This window comes from Bos javanicus, chromosome 19 (assembly GCF_032452875.1).
Source record: "Bos javanicus breed banteng chromosome 19, ARS-OSU_banteng_1.0, whole genome shotgun sequence".
NCBI classification, from domain to species: Eukaryota; Metazoa; Chordata; class Mammalia; order Artiodactyla; family Bovidae; genus Bos; species Bos javanicus.
The window spans coordinates 59,493,085-59,510,372 of record NC_083886.1 but is presented as its reverse complement, the minus strand read 5'-3'; the positions used below and the strand labels follow the sequence as shown (position 1 = coordinate 59,510,372).

At 53.7% G+C, this 17,288-nt stretch overlaps 1 protein-coding gene across 2 annotated transcripts in view; it reads right to left on the bottom strand.

The window, feature by feature from the left end:
• SDK2 (sidekick cell adhesion molecule 2) overlaps positions 1–17,288 on the bottom strand; it is a 264,287-nt gene that overhangs the window by 95,040 nt on the left and 151,959 nt on the right. For both annotated transcript variants that reach the window (XM_061392947.1, XM_061392949.1), the window contains exons 4-5: positions 7,468–7,615; positions 739–872 (exon numbers count right to left, since the gene is read on the bottom strand). In XM_061392947.1, the coding sequence (XP_061248931.1) occupies positions 739–872; positions 7,468–7,615 (282 nt within the window). The remainder of the gene's footprint in view (positions 1–738; positions 873–7,467; positions 7,616–17,288) is intronic.

Here is a 17,288-nt window from a genome sequence, read left to right as displayed (position 1 = left end):
CCTCTGCCTCCTGGGGGTGGTGCGTGGAGCGGGGCAAGTGGGGCCAAGGAGAACGCCCACCCCCACCCCCTACCCCTGGCATCTCCATCAGGGGTGGGAAACCTGCCTTCGGTCTCGGCCGGACAAACGCTTCTCCGTTGAGGAGACTCAAGGAGTCACCCTTTCCGTTTGCTCCCCTCTGCACTCTGCCGCTGAGGAGAGGCTTGCCTCTCTCCTGCAGGGTTGGGGGCAGTCTCTGGCGATGGACAGGGGTACTTTGAGGCAGGAGCCTGGGCAGAGAGCCTGTGTTCCATCAGCGAGGATGGCTCGGCTCTGACCGCAAGTGGTGTCTCTTATGTGCCGGTTGAGTGCAGGCAGTCAGCACACTTCTTTAACAACGAGCTTCCCAGCTCCTGGTGGGCTCTCGCCACCGGCACCTGAGCCCCGGGGGTGGCTGTAATCCTCTCATGCACACACTTTTCCCAACATTTCATGTCTCCCCTGGGTCTCTAGGGGGCCGGCTGACGGCCAAGCTAACTGTCCCTGCTCCTGAAACTATTTCAGACTCATGGGGATGGAGTCCAGAGTTCAGCACCCTCCTGGTTCCCTGGCTCCCTCTTCCACCGCAGCTGGGACTCCTCCTCCTCCTCGGGACGGCTCCTCCCCTGCCCTTTCCCAGCCTCCCCACTCCACGCCATTCCATCTTCCCCACGAGCCCCGGGAGCCCCGTTCCCAAGATTTAATGACACGCTGACTTACTCTCCACGGCGAGAGTGATGGGCTGGCTCGTCTTGTTGTCCCCGTTCTTGTCGTTTACCGCCTGCACGTAGTAGCGACCCGCGTCGGGTGCCACGGTCGACAGGATGACAAGGGTGTTCTCCAGGGTGATGGCTCTGGGAAGCAGAAAAGGACTCGGCTGACAGGCAGGCCTCCAGGGATGCGAGGCGAGCAGGCACATGAAGCCAGGCGCCCAACAGCCCCTCCTCCAGGCCACCCCTGGAACCACTGACTGCCTGAACTCCAGGCACAATTAGTTTGCAGAGAATCCCAATACTTCGCCAGCGCTGGGGACCAGATACAGAGCATGTCCAGGGATCTGAGACTGGCCAGGTGACGCTGCTCTGTGTCCACCCCAGGTCTGGCTGGGGGCCGGAGCTCCCCCAGAATTCTACTCTTTCTGGTCATTTCTGCACCAGGAGGATCCAGAACTAAAGAAATTCACTCCCCAGAATGAATAAATGATGAGAGATGATATACATTTAGAGATGAGTAGACCCATTCCAGAATCACTGCCTTAGCCTAATCCTGAATCTGTTTGCTGCTGCTGCTGCTAAGTCGCTCAGTCGTGTCCGACTCTTAGTGACCCCATGGACTGCAGCCTACCAGGCTCCTCCATCCACGGGGTTTTCCAGGCAACAGTACTGAAGTGGGGTGCCATTGCCTTCTCCCCCTGAATCTGTTTAGGTTGATTCAAAAGCCACAGCCTGCCTGTGACACAGCCTTCTGGGGTTCACATGTCCCCCTCAGCCCCCTCTTAGGGTGCAAAAAGGAAGTGAAAGTGTTAGTTGCTCAGTCGTGTCTGACTCTTTGAGACCCCCTTGGACTGTAGCCCATCAGGCTTCTCTGTCCACAGAATTCTCCAGGCAAGAATACTGGAGTGGGTTGCCATTCCCTTCTCCAGGGGAATCTTCCTGACCCAGGGGTCAAACCTGGGTCTTCTGCATCGAGGCAGATTCTTTACTGTCTGAGCCACCAGGGAAGCACCTCCTTTTCCTTTTCCCTGAATCCAGCCAATAAGAGGGGCTGTCAGGGCTGGTTAAGAGGGAAAAGGGAAACCGGCTGGCAGGGGGGCGCAGACGTAGGAGGTTTGCTGTTGATCTGGTTCCTGGGATCCTGTCACGTAGCCCCTCAGCCCCTATATCCACGGGTCAGGCGAAGGGCTTGTCCAGGCGGAAGCTGGGCGCCCTGCGGGTGTGGGGGCAGGAGCCCTGCCCGGGCCGGCTCTGCCCAGCACCTCCTCTCCCCCATCCTCCTGATGACGAGCAACAGCGTTAGTTCGTCGAGTCTATCTCCAGATTTTAATGTGATATGCCCGAGACAGCTGTTAAACATCCTTAATGTTAGTTTAACAAGGACAAATCCAGTTGAATTCTTTTCAAATCCTCCCATTAGGTGAATGTGACAGACTTTTAAACGGGTTCTCAAATAAACATCCCCGTCAACGTCTCTCCAGTTTGGTCTCTCCCAGCCTGGCTGGGCCAGGGTCCCCCCTTATTCTGGCTTTTGGGGTTCCAGTGCTGGGTCTTATATTGCCTGCTGAGCTCCAGGAAGACAAAGCCTTCCTCTCCAATTCCTGGGAACCCTAATGGTGTCCTTTTTTTTTTTTTTCCTGAAGAAGTCTTTTAACCTCCAGCTAATCCACCCCACTCCAGTACTCTTGCCTGGAAAATCCCATGGATGGAGGAGCCTGGTGGGCTGCAGTCCATGGGGTCGCTAAGAGTCTGACATGACTGAGTGACTTCACTTTCACTTTCCACTTTCATGCATTGGAGAAGGAAATGGCAACCCACTCCAGTGTTCTTGCCTGGAGAATCCCAGGGACGGGGGGAGCCTGTAGGCTGCAGTCCATGGGGTCGCACAGAGTCGGACATGACTAAAGTGACTTAGTAGTAGTAGTAATCCTAAAGGAAGTCAACCCTGAATAGTCATTGGAAGGACTGATGCTGAAGCGGAAGCTCCAATGCTTTGACCACCTGATGCGAAGAGCCCTTACTGGAAAAGACCCTGATGCTGGGAAAGATTGAGGGCAGGAGGAGAAGGGGACGACAGAGGATGAGATGGTTGGATGGCATCGTCCACTCAATGGACATGAGTTTGAGCAAGCTCTGGGAGACAGTGAAGGACAGGACAGCCTGGCGTGCTGCAGTCCATGGGGTCACAAAGAGTCGGACACGACTGAGTGACTGAACAACAACAAATGAGGTGATGGGAATGAGGACAGCGCCAGGCTAAAATATTTTAAAGTCAATACAGTGGGACAGGGATGGTGACCACGTCCCCACGAACCTGCCCAGACTCCTCAGCGAAGTGCAGGGAATCCACTGCAGGGACCCTGGTCCTTCAGTGCAGCTTGTGGAGGTGGGTGAAGGCTGTGGGGGAGGGAGGCTGCCTAATCCCGAGTCTGTTTAGGTTGATTCAAAAGCCACAGCCTGCCTCTGACAGAGCCTGCCTCTGACACAGCCTTCTGGAGTTCACATGTCCCCCTCAGCTCCCTCTTAGGGTGAAAAAAGGAAGTGCCGGTGTTAGTTGCTCAGTCGTGTCCAACTCTTTGCGACCCCATGGACTGTAGCCCACCAGGCTCATCTGTCCATGGGATTCTCCAGGCAAGAATACTGGAGTGGGTTGCCATGCCCTTCTGCAGGGGATCTTCCCAACCCCGGGACTGAGCCTGGGTCTCCTGCATCGAAGGCAGATTCTTTACCGTCTGAGCCACTAGGGAAGCCCTAAAGCTCTTTAAGTTGGCAGGAAATAAACTTCCATGGCACAAAGTCCCTGGGTTTGGGGGTCTCTGTGTGATGCGGCCAGAGTGGCTCTGCCTGCCTCTGGAGGCAGGTCCCTGTGTCCGGGACCCCCGGGGCCTGGGTTTGATTCCCAGTGAGCGGAGTGAGCAGAGGGCAGCAAAGGGCCAGCGGCCTGTTGACCTGCCCTCCATCTGTCTCCAGTAGGAGGCTAATGAGAAAGGTCCCCGGGCTTACAGCCTTCAGCAGGATGACCATCCCCTTGATAGATGGTTCCGGCATGACCCTGTCCCTCACTTCCAAAGCGCACGACACTCAGGAGGGCTTCCAGTCGGCTCGCCCAGGGGCACCCACGCTGAAGGAGACTGCCAGGATTCTTGCAGGGAGTGGACGTCAGGGCTCCCCTATCAGCAGAGGCTGGGTTACATTCTTCAGCCACACTCCTCTGGTTTCAATTTCTTAGGTCTGTCTCGCTTCTCTGATTGGCCCTTCCATTCCCTCCAATGAAGCCAGCCCTTTTTTCTCAGCTCTGGGGGTGGGAGGCAATTGATCATTTAATTAAGAGTAAAATAAATCACCCTAGAACCTGCCCCCAAACCCTCAGCGTGCATCTTTGTTAGGAATCTTGTCTCCTTTTCAACAATGAGTATCAAGGAAGGGGTGGGGGTGGGGGTGGGGGGTGGCTGCTAATCTCTGCTTCCGCCCCGGGAGGGACAGCGGTTCTCTGTAGATAGCGCAGCCCCTGTGCCCCGACAGCTGATGGCACTCATCAGATGCGTATCTCCGGCAAACAGACACCAGAGGATTTGTTTCCAGGGACCTTTCCTCTGGGTTACGAATATTAATCTGCTGTAATTGCTGAGATAAAAATGCCCTGTGTTCTCATGTGTGTTTGGGAGGAGGGCTGGAGGGGGTGGGCGTGACCAGGAAGGTGTGTGTGCGTGTGTGTGCACGCAACCTGAGGGCATTCTGTTCTAATGACAGTAGCTATTGGGGATGAAAAAGGGTGGGGGCGGTGATGGCGAGGCCAGGAACGGCCAGAGGAGGTGGGAAGCTGTCAGGAAAGGGGTGATGGGAGTGAGGTTGCAGAAAGAGCTGCGTCTAATGCGGCAAACCCCGGAGACAGATGTCCACTCGGTCCCTCGGGCGGCCATGGCACATGTGGTTCATCCATGCTGGCGCTCTTCCCACCGAGTCTGAGCCCTTGGAGTCCTCCTCAGCACAGTATTCCTGCAGCCACTCCCAGTCGGTTGGAGGGCCTTGAGATCGGCTCAGAAAAGGGAGTTGGGAAGCAGCCGGGACTTGCTGCCCGTCTCAGCACCTGCGTGGCAGGGCGATCCCCTTCTGCGACTCAACCTCGTCTGTGTTAATGGTCCTCACTCGCTGCTTTTATTGAACTTTCATTAGGCCTAAGGGATCCTCACACACAGCACGGGTCCATCTGTGAACCTGCGGTACCCGCCCCCCCCCCCCCTCCCCGCAACCATCACCTGCTCTGTAGCAGCACCTCCACCAGGTGACTTTCTAGTTCTCTCAAGAGCAGAGTTAATTTCCCTGTGTCTTGAGGCTGACTTCTACCACGTGACTTGCCTTGACCAATGGGATGTCAGCAGAACCTTTACTTTGCTTGTTTTGCGACTGCCAGGAGGAGATGTTAGGGCCGGCTGGCTGGAGCCTGGGACAGCAGATCAGAAGGGACTCACCCAGAAATTCTAATCAGCCAGCCCCGAACAAACGAGAGAGCCAGGCCAAGCTCACCATTCTGCTGACGTGAATGATAAATGCATGCTTATCGCATCAGGCCGTTGGGACCACTTGTTATGCAGCACTATGGTATCTGGAGGTAACGGACACATTCCAGGACAGTGGTCCTCAACTGTGGCTGCGTGCTGGAATCACTGGGGAGCTTTCAAAAATCCCGATGTCTAGGTACATACACACTGTTTCAATGCAATCAGAGCATGTGAGGGGCAGAATTGAAAGATCAATGTATTGTAAATGGTGCCAAATGATCTCAGATGGTAGCCAGGTTGAGAATCACCAGATCAATTTTCCACAAGTGCAATCACTTTATCCTGTTTAGCCTCCATGTCTTTGTCCCTGCTCTCAAATAATTTCCACACAAAAGAGAATTAAAGATCCTGATTCTGGTGGCCCACTGGTTAAGAGTGTGCCTGCCAACGCGGGACAGACGGGCTCAGTCCCTGGTCTGGGAAGATGCCCCATGCCATGGAGCAACTAAGCCTGTGTGCCACAGCCTCTGAGCCCGTGAGCTGTAACGACTGAAGACGGTGCCTTTAGGGCCCGTGCTCGGCAACAAGAGAAGCCATCGCAATGGGAAGCCCTCTCACCGCAACCAGAGAGTAGCCCCATTCCCCGCAACTAGAGAAAACCTGTGTGTAGCGATGAAGACCCAGCACAGCCCCAAATACACAAATACATACATATCTGGGCTTCCCTCACAGCTCAGTTGGTAAAGAATCTGCCTGCAGTGCAGGAGACGCCATTGGAGGAAGACCCACTGAAGAAGGGATAGGCTACCCACTCCACTGTTCTTGGGCTTCCCTTGTGGCTCAGCTTGTAAAGAATCCACCTGCAATGTGGGAGACCTGGGTTCAATCCCTGGGTTGGAAAGATCCCTTGAGAAGGGACAGGCAACCCACTCCAGTATTCTGGCCTGGAGAATTCCATGGGCTATATAGTCCATGGGGTCACAAAGAGTCGGACACGACTGAGCGACTTTCACTTCACATACATAGTTTAAAAAAGACACTGAAACCATCATACAAAAAAGGCCCTGACTCTGGAGTCGGCAAGCCTGGAACCAGTTGCGTGAGATTTGGCAGAGCAGTTAAGCACTGGGGGCCTTCACTTTACCATCTGTAAAACGGGGATAAAATCAGCAGCGTCGTAAGGTTCTCGTGAGGGTCATTCATTCAACAAATATTTCCTGAACGTGCACTCCGGCGATGGAAAAGTCAAGGAGACAGAGCACCTCTCACTGGGAGGCGCATGTCTGTCCTGGAGCAGAGGGTGACGTGCGGTATGCGGAGCAGAGGCCAGAGACGACAGGTGCTCCGTACCGCCATGGCTGTTGCCAGGATGTTACTATGTTACACGATTATAACATCTCTCGTGGAACCTCATGCTCCCCAAAGGCAAGAATTGGCCATCTCGGTTGGCGCTTCCTACAGAAACTGGATAGGTTCCATCCACAGCAGACCTGTGGCCCACGTGGACCAGGACAAGGGTGGGCTTCCTCCTCTGCTGGGAGCAGGGGACAGTGGGAGTCTTAAAGAGGAACGCCTCCACGGGCTGTCTCCTGGGGGGTCAGGAGGGCTGCTGTGTCCCACCCTTGACCCCTTGCCCACCCTCCGGGGAGGTGTCGGCTCCATCCCTCTGCCCACAAGCCCGGCGGCCACCACCCCTGACCTGGGCTACACAGAAGGGCCCTTGTTAGCGCTGAAAGGACGGTGTGTTCCTCTCCCTGCCAGGCCTCCCCTCCTCCCCGAGGCCAGAACACACAGCCGCGCACACTGATGGACACCCAGACACACCCGCCTGCCCAGCAGAAACACCCAGTGCTGTCCACCCTGCCCGGGAGATGCCAGCGCCTGCCTGTGCGCCCCGAATCCTGGCCTGGAGCCACGGGGACAGAGCCTCTGTCTGTGCCAACTTGAGCTTTTGGAGTGCTCCGAGAGGCAGAATTATTCTCCAGCTGACAGACAGAGGCCAACACCCTGGGATTCCCCAGGAAGGCTGAGAGCTGTCCTAGTTCCAAGTCTTGGCCCAGGGTTTCCCAGAAAGGCCCCCTGGGAACCTGGCTGCCCTCCCTGGGGATGTCCCCCACCTGGCTCCACCCCAGAGTGGAAAAGACCCTTCGTCCTCCGCGGCTGGAGGCTCCGTGTGGCCCCGGGCGGGGCTGGTTTCTCACACCCGCCCCCAGGGGTGGGGTGGGGGGGACACTCACATGCGGCTGCTGGGCGGGATCTTGCGGCCATCCCGAAACCAGGTCACCTGCGGCCGCGGGAAGCTGGAGATGCGCGGGGCGCGGATGACGGCGGCCTCTCCGTGGGAGACGCTCTGGTGCTTCTCGCCCTCCTCGAAGCTCCCCATGTCTGCGGGAGGAAAGAGTAGGGGTCAGTGACCGGAGGTCAGCAACCCAGACTGCCCGCTCCTGGGTGGGGAGCGGTGGGAGCGCGAGGAAATTGCGGGGCAGACACAGGGTGGCCACCGGGAACAGCCGCAGCGTTTGGACCACCTCACGCGGCCCCATCACCCCCTCCCTCACGACGGCGTGCTCCGCTCGGTGCTTTTGGCCTTTATATCCATTTACGCCTGTATGTCCATGAATCAATGGATTCATTCAACAACCAGGAGACGTCAGTCATAATTTCAAAGAGTTTACAATGGAAAAAAATAAACACCTTCTGAAACAGGCTGGTTGACGTGTCCAATAGCACGTACGTGGCTGGGATGGGGCAGAGGCAGGATCTGAACTCAGACCCGGGGTCTGTCCCTGGCCCCCTGCCCTGTACTGCGGCAGGGGTTTAGGTGTGGGGTGAAAGGCACTTCTGGGGGCCAGCTTCCTGGCCCTTGTGTGTGAGCCTGCACAGACGTGTCAACACAACACCATGTTGCTCCTTTAGAAGCATGTCCACCCCATCGGCAGACAGAGAGGGGACCACGGGTCCCAGCTCTGACGTTCCATCAGCCCAGAGAAGAGCAGCGGAGATGTGGTGGGAAGGCTTTGACTGCCCACCTGCCTGCTGGGGTCAGGGTGGGCTTTGACTCTAACAACAGAGGCTTATTTATTTCAAAAAGAATATGTATATTTATGTTGTGCTCGTCCTCAGCTACTAAGTCATGTCTCAATCTTTGCGACCCCAAGGACTGTAGCCCGCCAGGCTCCTCTGTCCATGGGATTTCCCAGGCAAGAATACTGGAGTGGGTTGCCATTTCCTTCTCCTTGGGACCTTCCTGACCCAGGACTGAACCTGCACTGCATCTCCTATGTTGGCAGGTGGGTTCTTTACCGCTGAGCCATCTGGAAGCCTTATATATGTATACATACACACAGCTGTGCTGTGCTTAGTTGCTCAGTCATGTCCAGCTCTCCTTGACCCTGTGAACTGTAGCCCACCAGACTCCTCTGTCCATAGGATTCTCCAGGCAAGAATACTGGAGTGAGTTGCCACGCTCTTCTCCAGGGGATCTTCCCAACCCAGGAATTGAACCAGGGTCTCCTGCATTACAGAGTCTTTACCAGCTGAGCTACCAGGGAAGCCCACACATATACATGCATATATAACTGAAGCACTGTGCTGTACACCTGAAATTAACACAATTAAACTGTGCGCCAATTATACTTCAATTAAAAAAAGCTGGCTGCATCAATATTTACCCCCATCCAACCAGTCCATTCTGAAGGAGATCAGCCCTGGGATTTCTTTGAAAGGAATGATGCTTAAGCTGAAACTCCAGTACTTTGGCCACCTCATGCGAAGAGTTGACTCATTGGAAAAGACTCTGATGCTGGGAGGGATTGGGGGCAGGAGGAGAAGGGGACGACAGAGGATGAGATGGTTGGATGGCATCACTGACTCGATGGACGTGAGTCTGGGTGAACTCTGGGAGTTGGTGATGGACAAGGAGGCCTGGCGTGCTGCGATTCATGGGGTCTCAAAGAGTCGGACACGACTGAGCGACTGAACTGAACTGAACATGCCCCTCTTACACTGTGACTGACACCCCCCCCACCAAGAGATGGGGGCCATGTCCCCTCCCCTTGAATCTGAGGGATCTGTGAGTACGCCTGTAGAATATGCTGGAAGTGATGCTAAGTAACTTCCAGGCTAGGTCATCAGAAGGATGTAGCTTCCACCTGGCTCTCTGGACACTCCTGCTTGGAATCCTGCTGCCGTGTTATAAGGAAACTCAGTCTAGCCCACACAGACACAGCTTTTGTGCAGAGGATCCGAAGTCCCAGACGACAGCCAGCATCAACCCTGGACATGTGAGCCCTCAGGTAATTTCAGCCCCTAGCCTTTGGGTCTTCTAGTTGAGACCTCAGTCATCAAAGAGCAGAGATAAGCTGTTCCCATCATGCTCTGTCCAGACTCACAGAATCTGTGAGCAAGACAAATGATTGCAGTCCACCCCCTGGAGGGGGAAATGGCAAACCCCTCCAGTATACTTGCCTGGACAATCCCATGGACAGAGGAGCCTGGCAGACTGTAGTCCATGGGGTGGCAAAGAGTTGGACATGACTGAGTGACTGAGCAATGCATGATGTTTGGGGTTAATTTGTTATGTAGCCATAGAGACAGGAAGAGTATATTAAAGTGCTAAAACTGTATCTAATATACATTGTATCAAAATATTGGAATCCTATGCATTTTTCACAGTTTTAACATCAACCTCTCCAACGAAGATTACCCCCACCACCCAAATAGTTGCTGACCCTACGTCAGGTTTCTTTCTAGTTGGACTTCACAAGGATTGTTTCATTCTATCTGCGGAATAATACGACAAAGCTCAATTTTCCTAAATGTGCATCTTTTAGTTGTTTACTAATTTCTATTACTTGGCTTTGTCTATAAAAAATTGCATCAATAAATCACATTGATTTCAGTCCTCACAATAATTTTATCTATTTAAAAAACTTTTCACAGAACTCTGAAGATATATTTGAACAATTTAAAGCAATTTCATGGTAATAGTGTTTCTTTCTTCTCTCTCGGGTTTTATTAGCTCCATTTCGTCAGTGAGGAAATTAAAGCTCATGGAGATAGAGTGGCTTATCCAGCTTGAGCAGTTAGGGCGGGGCCGGCCAGCGTCCAGCGAGCATCCAGATTCGCCCCTGTCTTTGCATGCCCTCGCCTCCTCCATGACTTAGCCCCTGCATTCAACTTCTTCATACACCTTCTTTATCTCTTTCTGCTGCACTGAACTCTTCATGGGGCAGTTCTATTTAATTACATTCATGAGGAAATCCCTCTAAGATACCTGGCCCCATACTCTGCACACACACAGTAGTTTCTCTCTAAACTCATCAAATACCGGGACTCCCCTGGTGGTCCAGTGGCTAAGACTGCTGGCTCCCAAAGCAGGGGGCCCAGGTTCAATCCCTGGTCAGGGAACTAGATCACACATGCTGCAAGTAAAGGTCCCATAGGTTGTAACTAAGATCCAGTGCAGTCAAATAAATACGTATTTAAAAAGTCACCCAGTACTGTCAAGCAATGATTCGTTATTGAGTCCCCTCTGTGGGTCAGGCAGGTTCTGCGATACGTGCTGAAGAAAGCCCTGGTTCCTGCCCTTGTGGAACTTATGGCAGGGTTAGGGGAACAAGAAAAGCAACCGACAGCCATGCAGCGACATATTGCGACAACAGTTAGGACGGAGAAACAAGGTGTCTCTATGAGAGGAGGCATCAGAGAAAATCTCCTTTATCTACTTCAGACTGGGAGGTGGGGTGAGGCTTTTTTTTAAAAAAAAAGATTTATGTGTTGTTTTTGGCGGTGCTGGGTCTTCGTTGCGGGGTGGGCTTTTCTCTAGCTGCAGCGAGCGGGAGCTCCTCTCCGGCTGTGGCACGGATGCTCCCCGTGGCAGTGGCTCCTCTTGTTGAGGAGCAGAGACCCTAGGGCGTGTGGGCTCCAGCAGTTGAGGCTCCCGGTCTTAGTTGCTCCGCGGCACGTGGGGTCCTCCTGGAGCAGGGATTGAACCTGTGTCCCCTGCGCCGTGCAGGTGTATCCTTTACTACTGAGCCACCAAGGCAGCCGGGGCGAGGCTTTTTAAAGCAGAGCTATATAAAGGGTAGGTGTTAGCCGCACGCACGCACGCGCACGCGTGTGTGTGTGTGTGTGTGGTTGGCAGTAGTAAAAGTCCAGAGGAGGAGAATGTGTGAAGACTAGGAGGCAGGAGAGAAGGGCTAGTTACAGAGAATTTAAAAAACGCCTGTGGGGTCGGCTGGTGGGTTTGTGCCATGGGTGGATGATGGAAAAATGGATGAGTGGATGGACGGAGGAAGTGAGGGATGGAGACATGGGTGACTGTATGTACATACAGCAGGATGGACAGGTGAAGGGCGGGCAGAGCTGACCTTGGTCCAAGTCTTGCCGCTGCTGCTGCTCCCATCCACCGTTCCATCTCACAATCTCCCCTCACTGTGGCTCTGAGACCCCCAGAACCCTCCTGATTCTCTCCGCTCACCTTGCCAAATGGGCTTGCTAGGTCTGCCCAGGGAGCCCCTTGTCTCTGCTCATGGGACCCAGGGCACAGGCGTGTATGTCCCGAACACCAGCTGCAAGGGGGCTGCTTAGTCAGCCACTGCCGGGGAAAGGCTACAGAGAAGTGCACGCGGGTGGGGCTGGGGGTCCAGGATCTCCTAGGGAAACTCACTCCCACTGAGGTGGAAACACAAGGACTTATTTACTGCACTTCCTCTCGGCGATGCAAGCTGGTGAACATACCATACCGTGCCTTGCAGAACTGATCTAACGCCCTAGGAATTCCCCTGAGAGCAAAGATGTGCAGGGCTGGGGCCCAGCTACATGGGGCCTAAAAATTATTCCTAATGTCTTTGTTCTATCTTAAAAGGTATTGTAAAGCATGCATTCCACTTCAGAGTATATTTACCGCTTTTAGTTATTTTTAAAACTTTTTTTTTTCTTCTTTTGGCCATGCCACGCAGCATGTGGGATCTTAAGTTCCTCAACCAGGGATCAAACCGGTGCCCCCTACAGGGGAGGCGTGGAGCCCTAACCACTGGACCACCAGGGAAGTCCCACTTTTAAAACGTTTTTATCATGAAATGTGTCATGCATTAAAAAAAAGAGTGAATATAATTTTATGAATAGTTCAAAGAAGAAGAATAAATGCTCACACACCCACCACTGGGAAAGGCTGAGGGCAAGAGAAGAGGGCAACGGAAGATGAGATGGTTGGATGGCTCAATGGACATGAGTTTGAGCAAACTCCAGGAGATGGTGAAGGACAGGGAAGCCTGGCGTGCGGCAGTCCCTAGGGTCGCAAAGTGTCAGACACGACGTAGCGACTGAACAATAACAGCAACAACAACCCACCACCCAGTTTAAGGAACAGAAGACGAACCAACCTCACCTCCCTCCCTGACAGCCTCCTGCTCATCGCCGCCGCGCCCCCCAGAGGTCTAACTGACATCTTGGATATTGTGTTCATCATATCATTGCTTTTTCTCTTTCTTTCAAGTTTCCCTGCGTGTAGATGCATCCTTGAACAGTTTATGGTTAATTCAGCCTGTTTCTAAGCTCTCTGGATTATCTTGTATGTCATCCGCTCTAATTGGCTTTGTTTGTGCAACGCGTTTGTTGGGAGCTCCACCTGTGTCCTGTACTTGGCTTGGTCATCCTCAGAGCCGCCTGCGTGTCCATGTACCAAGGCAGAGCAGTGCTGCCGCAGGGGGCTTGTTATCGGTGTTTTGCTGTCCTGCTAAGGACAGTCTCGTGTGGGCCTGCTAGCGCTCGTCGCTGAGAGAATCTCAGGAGGATGTGCCTAAAGGTGGAAGGGTTGTAGGCTGTGCACACGTTGATCTTGCGAGGTAACGCCAAGCTGTTTTCCTGATTTGCATCAATTTGCCAATTCACACTCCCGTCGGCAGTGGTGGGAGTTTCTATTAACACCTGGTCTTGGAGACTTTGGTTTTTGCCCGTCTGGTGGACATGGGATGGTACTTAATTGTGGTTGTGATTGTTTCTTACGAGGATGCTATTTCTCCATCCACCTGAGGCTCTGCCTCCAACCATCCACGACTTCCACTGCATCCTAAGTGACATCAAACCATCCAACTGCATCTGAGAACGTCACCCTCTGTCCCCGGTGCCCCACCTCCTCAGCCGTATCTCCTTCTCCCTTCTTCCACATTTAATACTCCACTCAGGCTGAGGATTAAGAAGAATGGGCCCCCTGCTGGCATTCTGGACATCAACCCCAGCGCAAAGGACAGTGGGGCTGATGCCGTCAGCTCTCATGTTGCACAGGGGGCTGCTAAGCTGCCTCGGAGAACAGGGAGCAGGACCCCTGGCCCTGTGATGGGTGGGCGGGGCTTGTTGCCGGGGCTGGGGGTTCCAAGTCTGAGCCATCGCCCACCCAGTGAGGCTGGGATACCGTCGGGGACATTGCTGAGGTGAGGAGGACTAAGAGGAGCCTACGGAAGCTGGATGCTGACTCCAGAAGGTTCTCCCAACCCTCTCACCCATTTAACCCACTTGCTGCATGCCAGAAATTTATGGCAGCTTCACAAAAACAGAGAGACTCAGGGTGGGGCCAAGAAGGGAGCTAGGGGTGGGGGTGATGTTTTATCGACTTCTCTTTAATTGCTGTAATTAAAAACACGTAAAGAAGCTTTTTGTAACGACTGTGCCATCGTCATTAGTGGTTAGCACAGCTGCCTTATTAATTTACCATTAGAACCCGATTCACAGCCCTTCTTTGGAAAGTGGGGGGTGGGAGCCAGGGGTGGGACCTGCCGGGCCGATCTGACCCAACCCCGCTGCTGAACCCCCAGGACAAAACCCTCCCACCCTGGGGGGCAGAACTGGCAAGAAGGGGAGATGCGGGGTCTGGAGAAGCATCCGTACCCTACCCATCCTCAGAACGGTAAGCACCCGGGGGACAGTGTAAACAGACGGAGGGACAGACAGATGCAGGCGGTGTGCGGGGCACAAAAGCCTGGGAGAGCCCCAGGACTGCGAGGGGTGGGGGAGGGGAACGATTTAAGGTGGCACCCGCTGTCAGGGTCCTGCAAGCAGACGGTGAGTCCCTGAGAGGGAGTGCCTCCTTCAATTGCCCATTCTCCTCGCCCCACCCTAGCACCAGCCCTGGACAGCAGAGGATGGTACCTCCCAAGGTACCATCAGAGAGAATGAGAAAGGCTGTGAATGTCTATTCCAGGAAGCCTTCCCTGGTTGGCCTGGCAGAGAAGAAAGTGTACTCGTCCACCCCCGGCTGAGGGCCTTTCATGATGGTTTGTGTGCACTGATTGCTTAAAATCTTTATTGAATTTTGTTACAACATTGCTCCTGTTTTATGTTTTGGTCTTTTGGCCTCCAGGAGTGTGGGATCTTAGCTCCCGACCAAGGATCAAACCCACACCCTCTGATTAGAAGGAGTCTTTAACCACTTGACTGCCAGGGAAGTCCCTTGTATGCACTGATTGATTACTCATTATGACAGCCCAGCTAGGTAGGCACTAACATTAGCATTCCTTTTTTACAATAAGGAAATGAAGGCACAGAGAAGTTAAGTAACTTGCCCAGGGTCACACAGCCAGGGATAAGTGCATGCTTGCTTGCTCAGTCGCTTCTGCCGCGTCCAACTCTTTGCGACCCTATGGGCTATAGCCTGCAGGCTCCTCTGTCTGTGGGATTCTCCAGCCAAGAATACTGGAGTGGGTTGCCATGGCCCTCGCCAGGGGATCTTCCTAACCCAGTGATGGAACCGGGGTCTCCTGCATTGGCAGGTGGATTCTTTACCTCTGAGCTACCAGGGAAGCCAAGGGATAGGTGAGGGGAATTTGAGCTCAACGTTTGTTCATGGCTGGTTCCATGGCTGGGTCCACAGCTCCAGTCTTTGGTTGATGAGGGGAGGAAGGAGGAGGAAGATGGTAGAAATACCAGCTGTGGGACCTTGGGTTGTCTCCAGATCACTTTTTTTTTTTTTTAATTTATTCGGCCACATCGGCTCTCGGTTTCGGCATGTGGGACCTTCCTTGATCGGGTGGAATCTTTTGTTGCAGTGCATGTATTCCCTACCTGTGATGTGGGCAGCACGTGGGCTCTTAGTTCCCCGAGCAGAGATTGACTGCATGTCTCCTGCCTTGCAAGGCAGAGTCTTAACCACTGGACCACCAGGGAAGTCCAGTCCTCTGACCTTTCTGAGGCTCAGTTTCCCCATCTCAAGATGTAGCTCCCGGGACACGCCTTCCTACCTCGGAGACCTGCCCCCAGGGACCCATGAAGGGACGACATTTGCACAGTGACACTGGAGGGTGGGGGGTTTGGGGGGCTCCTCTGTTCTTCCTGGGCATCTCCTTAGGGACGCGCTGTCCAGCTTGCACCTGTGGCTCTGATTGTTTTGCAGGGTCTTGGGTGTGTGCTCACCTTTCCAGAGGGATGGAGGCTGTGGTTCCTTTCCCACCTGTAACCCCTCCACTCCCCAGGTGCTCAGAGCCCTAAGCTAGTCAGCGACTGGATCAGGGCTGGAACCCATGCTTTCTCTCCCCATCCCCACGAGGGTCATGACCTGGCATGTGAAGAACCCTGAAGCCTGCTGTCAGCATTTTTTGTCTGCTGGTCCCAATGCAGGGGACCGGGGTTCGAATCCTGGTCGGGAAACTAAAACCTTGTATGCTGCAACTGAAGATCCCACGTGCTGCAACGAAAACCAGGCACAGCCCTCAGCTGCACACAGGTGAACAAAGAGGCAGACCAATCCAGAAGCACATTTGGACACTCACATGCATGAACTCACACCCACCCTTGAGCACACACAGACACACTCCTGGGCTCTCTGCGGCCCGACTCATGGCCGCCCCCGCACCACGAGGCTCTGGGAACCCACTAAACAGAGCTCCGTGTGAGCCCTCCAGCCGGTAACTGCGGTCCTGACCCGTCATTTTAATTCAGGGCTTTCCCTCTCCTCTGAGGAAGCTGAGTTCTCCTTAGCGTTGATTTATGGGACAATCGGTCCTCCGCTTCTGATTACGGCTGCTCTCCATAGTTACTGTAAACACTCTTCGCCTCACTTGAGGCTTTCTTCTTGACTTCTCTCCCATGCTTCTCGCCAAAGTAATAAGCTCTCTTTTGTGTAAAATCCGAGTCAAGCCCTAGTGGGCCCTGCATGAGAGGGTGTCTAGTTTTTTTTCTTTTTTGGAAGGCAAGCTACTTTCTTTTTAAATTTTTATTATTTTTAAATTTTATTTTTGGCCATGCCCCACGCCATGAGGGATCTTAGTTCCCTAACCAAGGATTGAACCTGTGCCTCTCCTTCATTGGAAACTCAGACGCCTAACCACTGGATCACCAGGGAAGTCTCAAGGGGGTCCTCTTTGTAAAAAAAAAAAAATCAGGGCTCATTAAGGTTTCCCACACTCTCATGGCCCATTGGGCAACCTTAGATGTCTCCCCCTAAAAACCCCAGAATGAAACGGCCCATACTGAGGCTTATTTCTAGCATACAGGGTCTGTGGGGTCTGCGAAGGGGATACTGAGTCATGGTGGGGGGTGTGGGTGGAGCTGATTGGTGCAATGGGTTCTCCGGAGGCTTCTCTCTCATCCCCCATCTGAGGACGCTCTTCTGGGTCCTGGTGGCAATGAGGGGAGGCTGTCACCCGAAAGGCTCAGCAAGGGTCTGTTCCTTTACCCTCTGCTCCCTCCAGGAACTCTGGCTGCTCACCTCCCCTCTCCCTTTAGAGCTGAGACCCACCACGAGGCGTCTCACAGTGCTTCCCAAGACTGTGGGGGCCTCCAAGCTCTTACTGCTCCAGGGCTAGGCAAGCTGGAGGATGGAAAATTCCAGGTTGTGGGGTGCGTGCATGCTACATCTCAGTCGTGTCCGACTCTTTGGGACCCCATGGACTGTAGCCCTCCAGGCTGCTCTGTTCATGGGATTCTCCAAATAAGAATACTGGAGTTGGTTGCCATGCCCTCCTCCAAGGGATCTTCCTGACCCAAGGGTTGAACCTGCATCTCTTCTGTCTCCTGCATTGGCAGGCGGCTTCTTTACCACCAGCACCACCTGGGAAGGTCATGG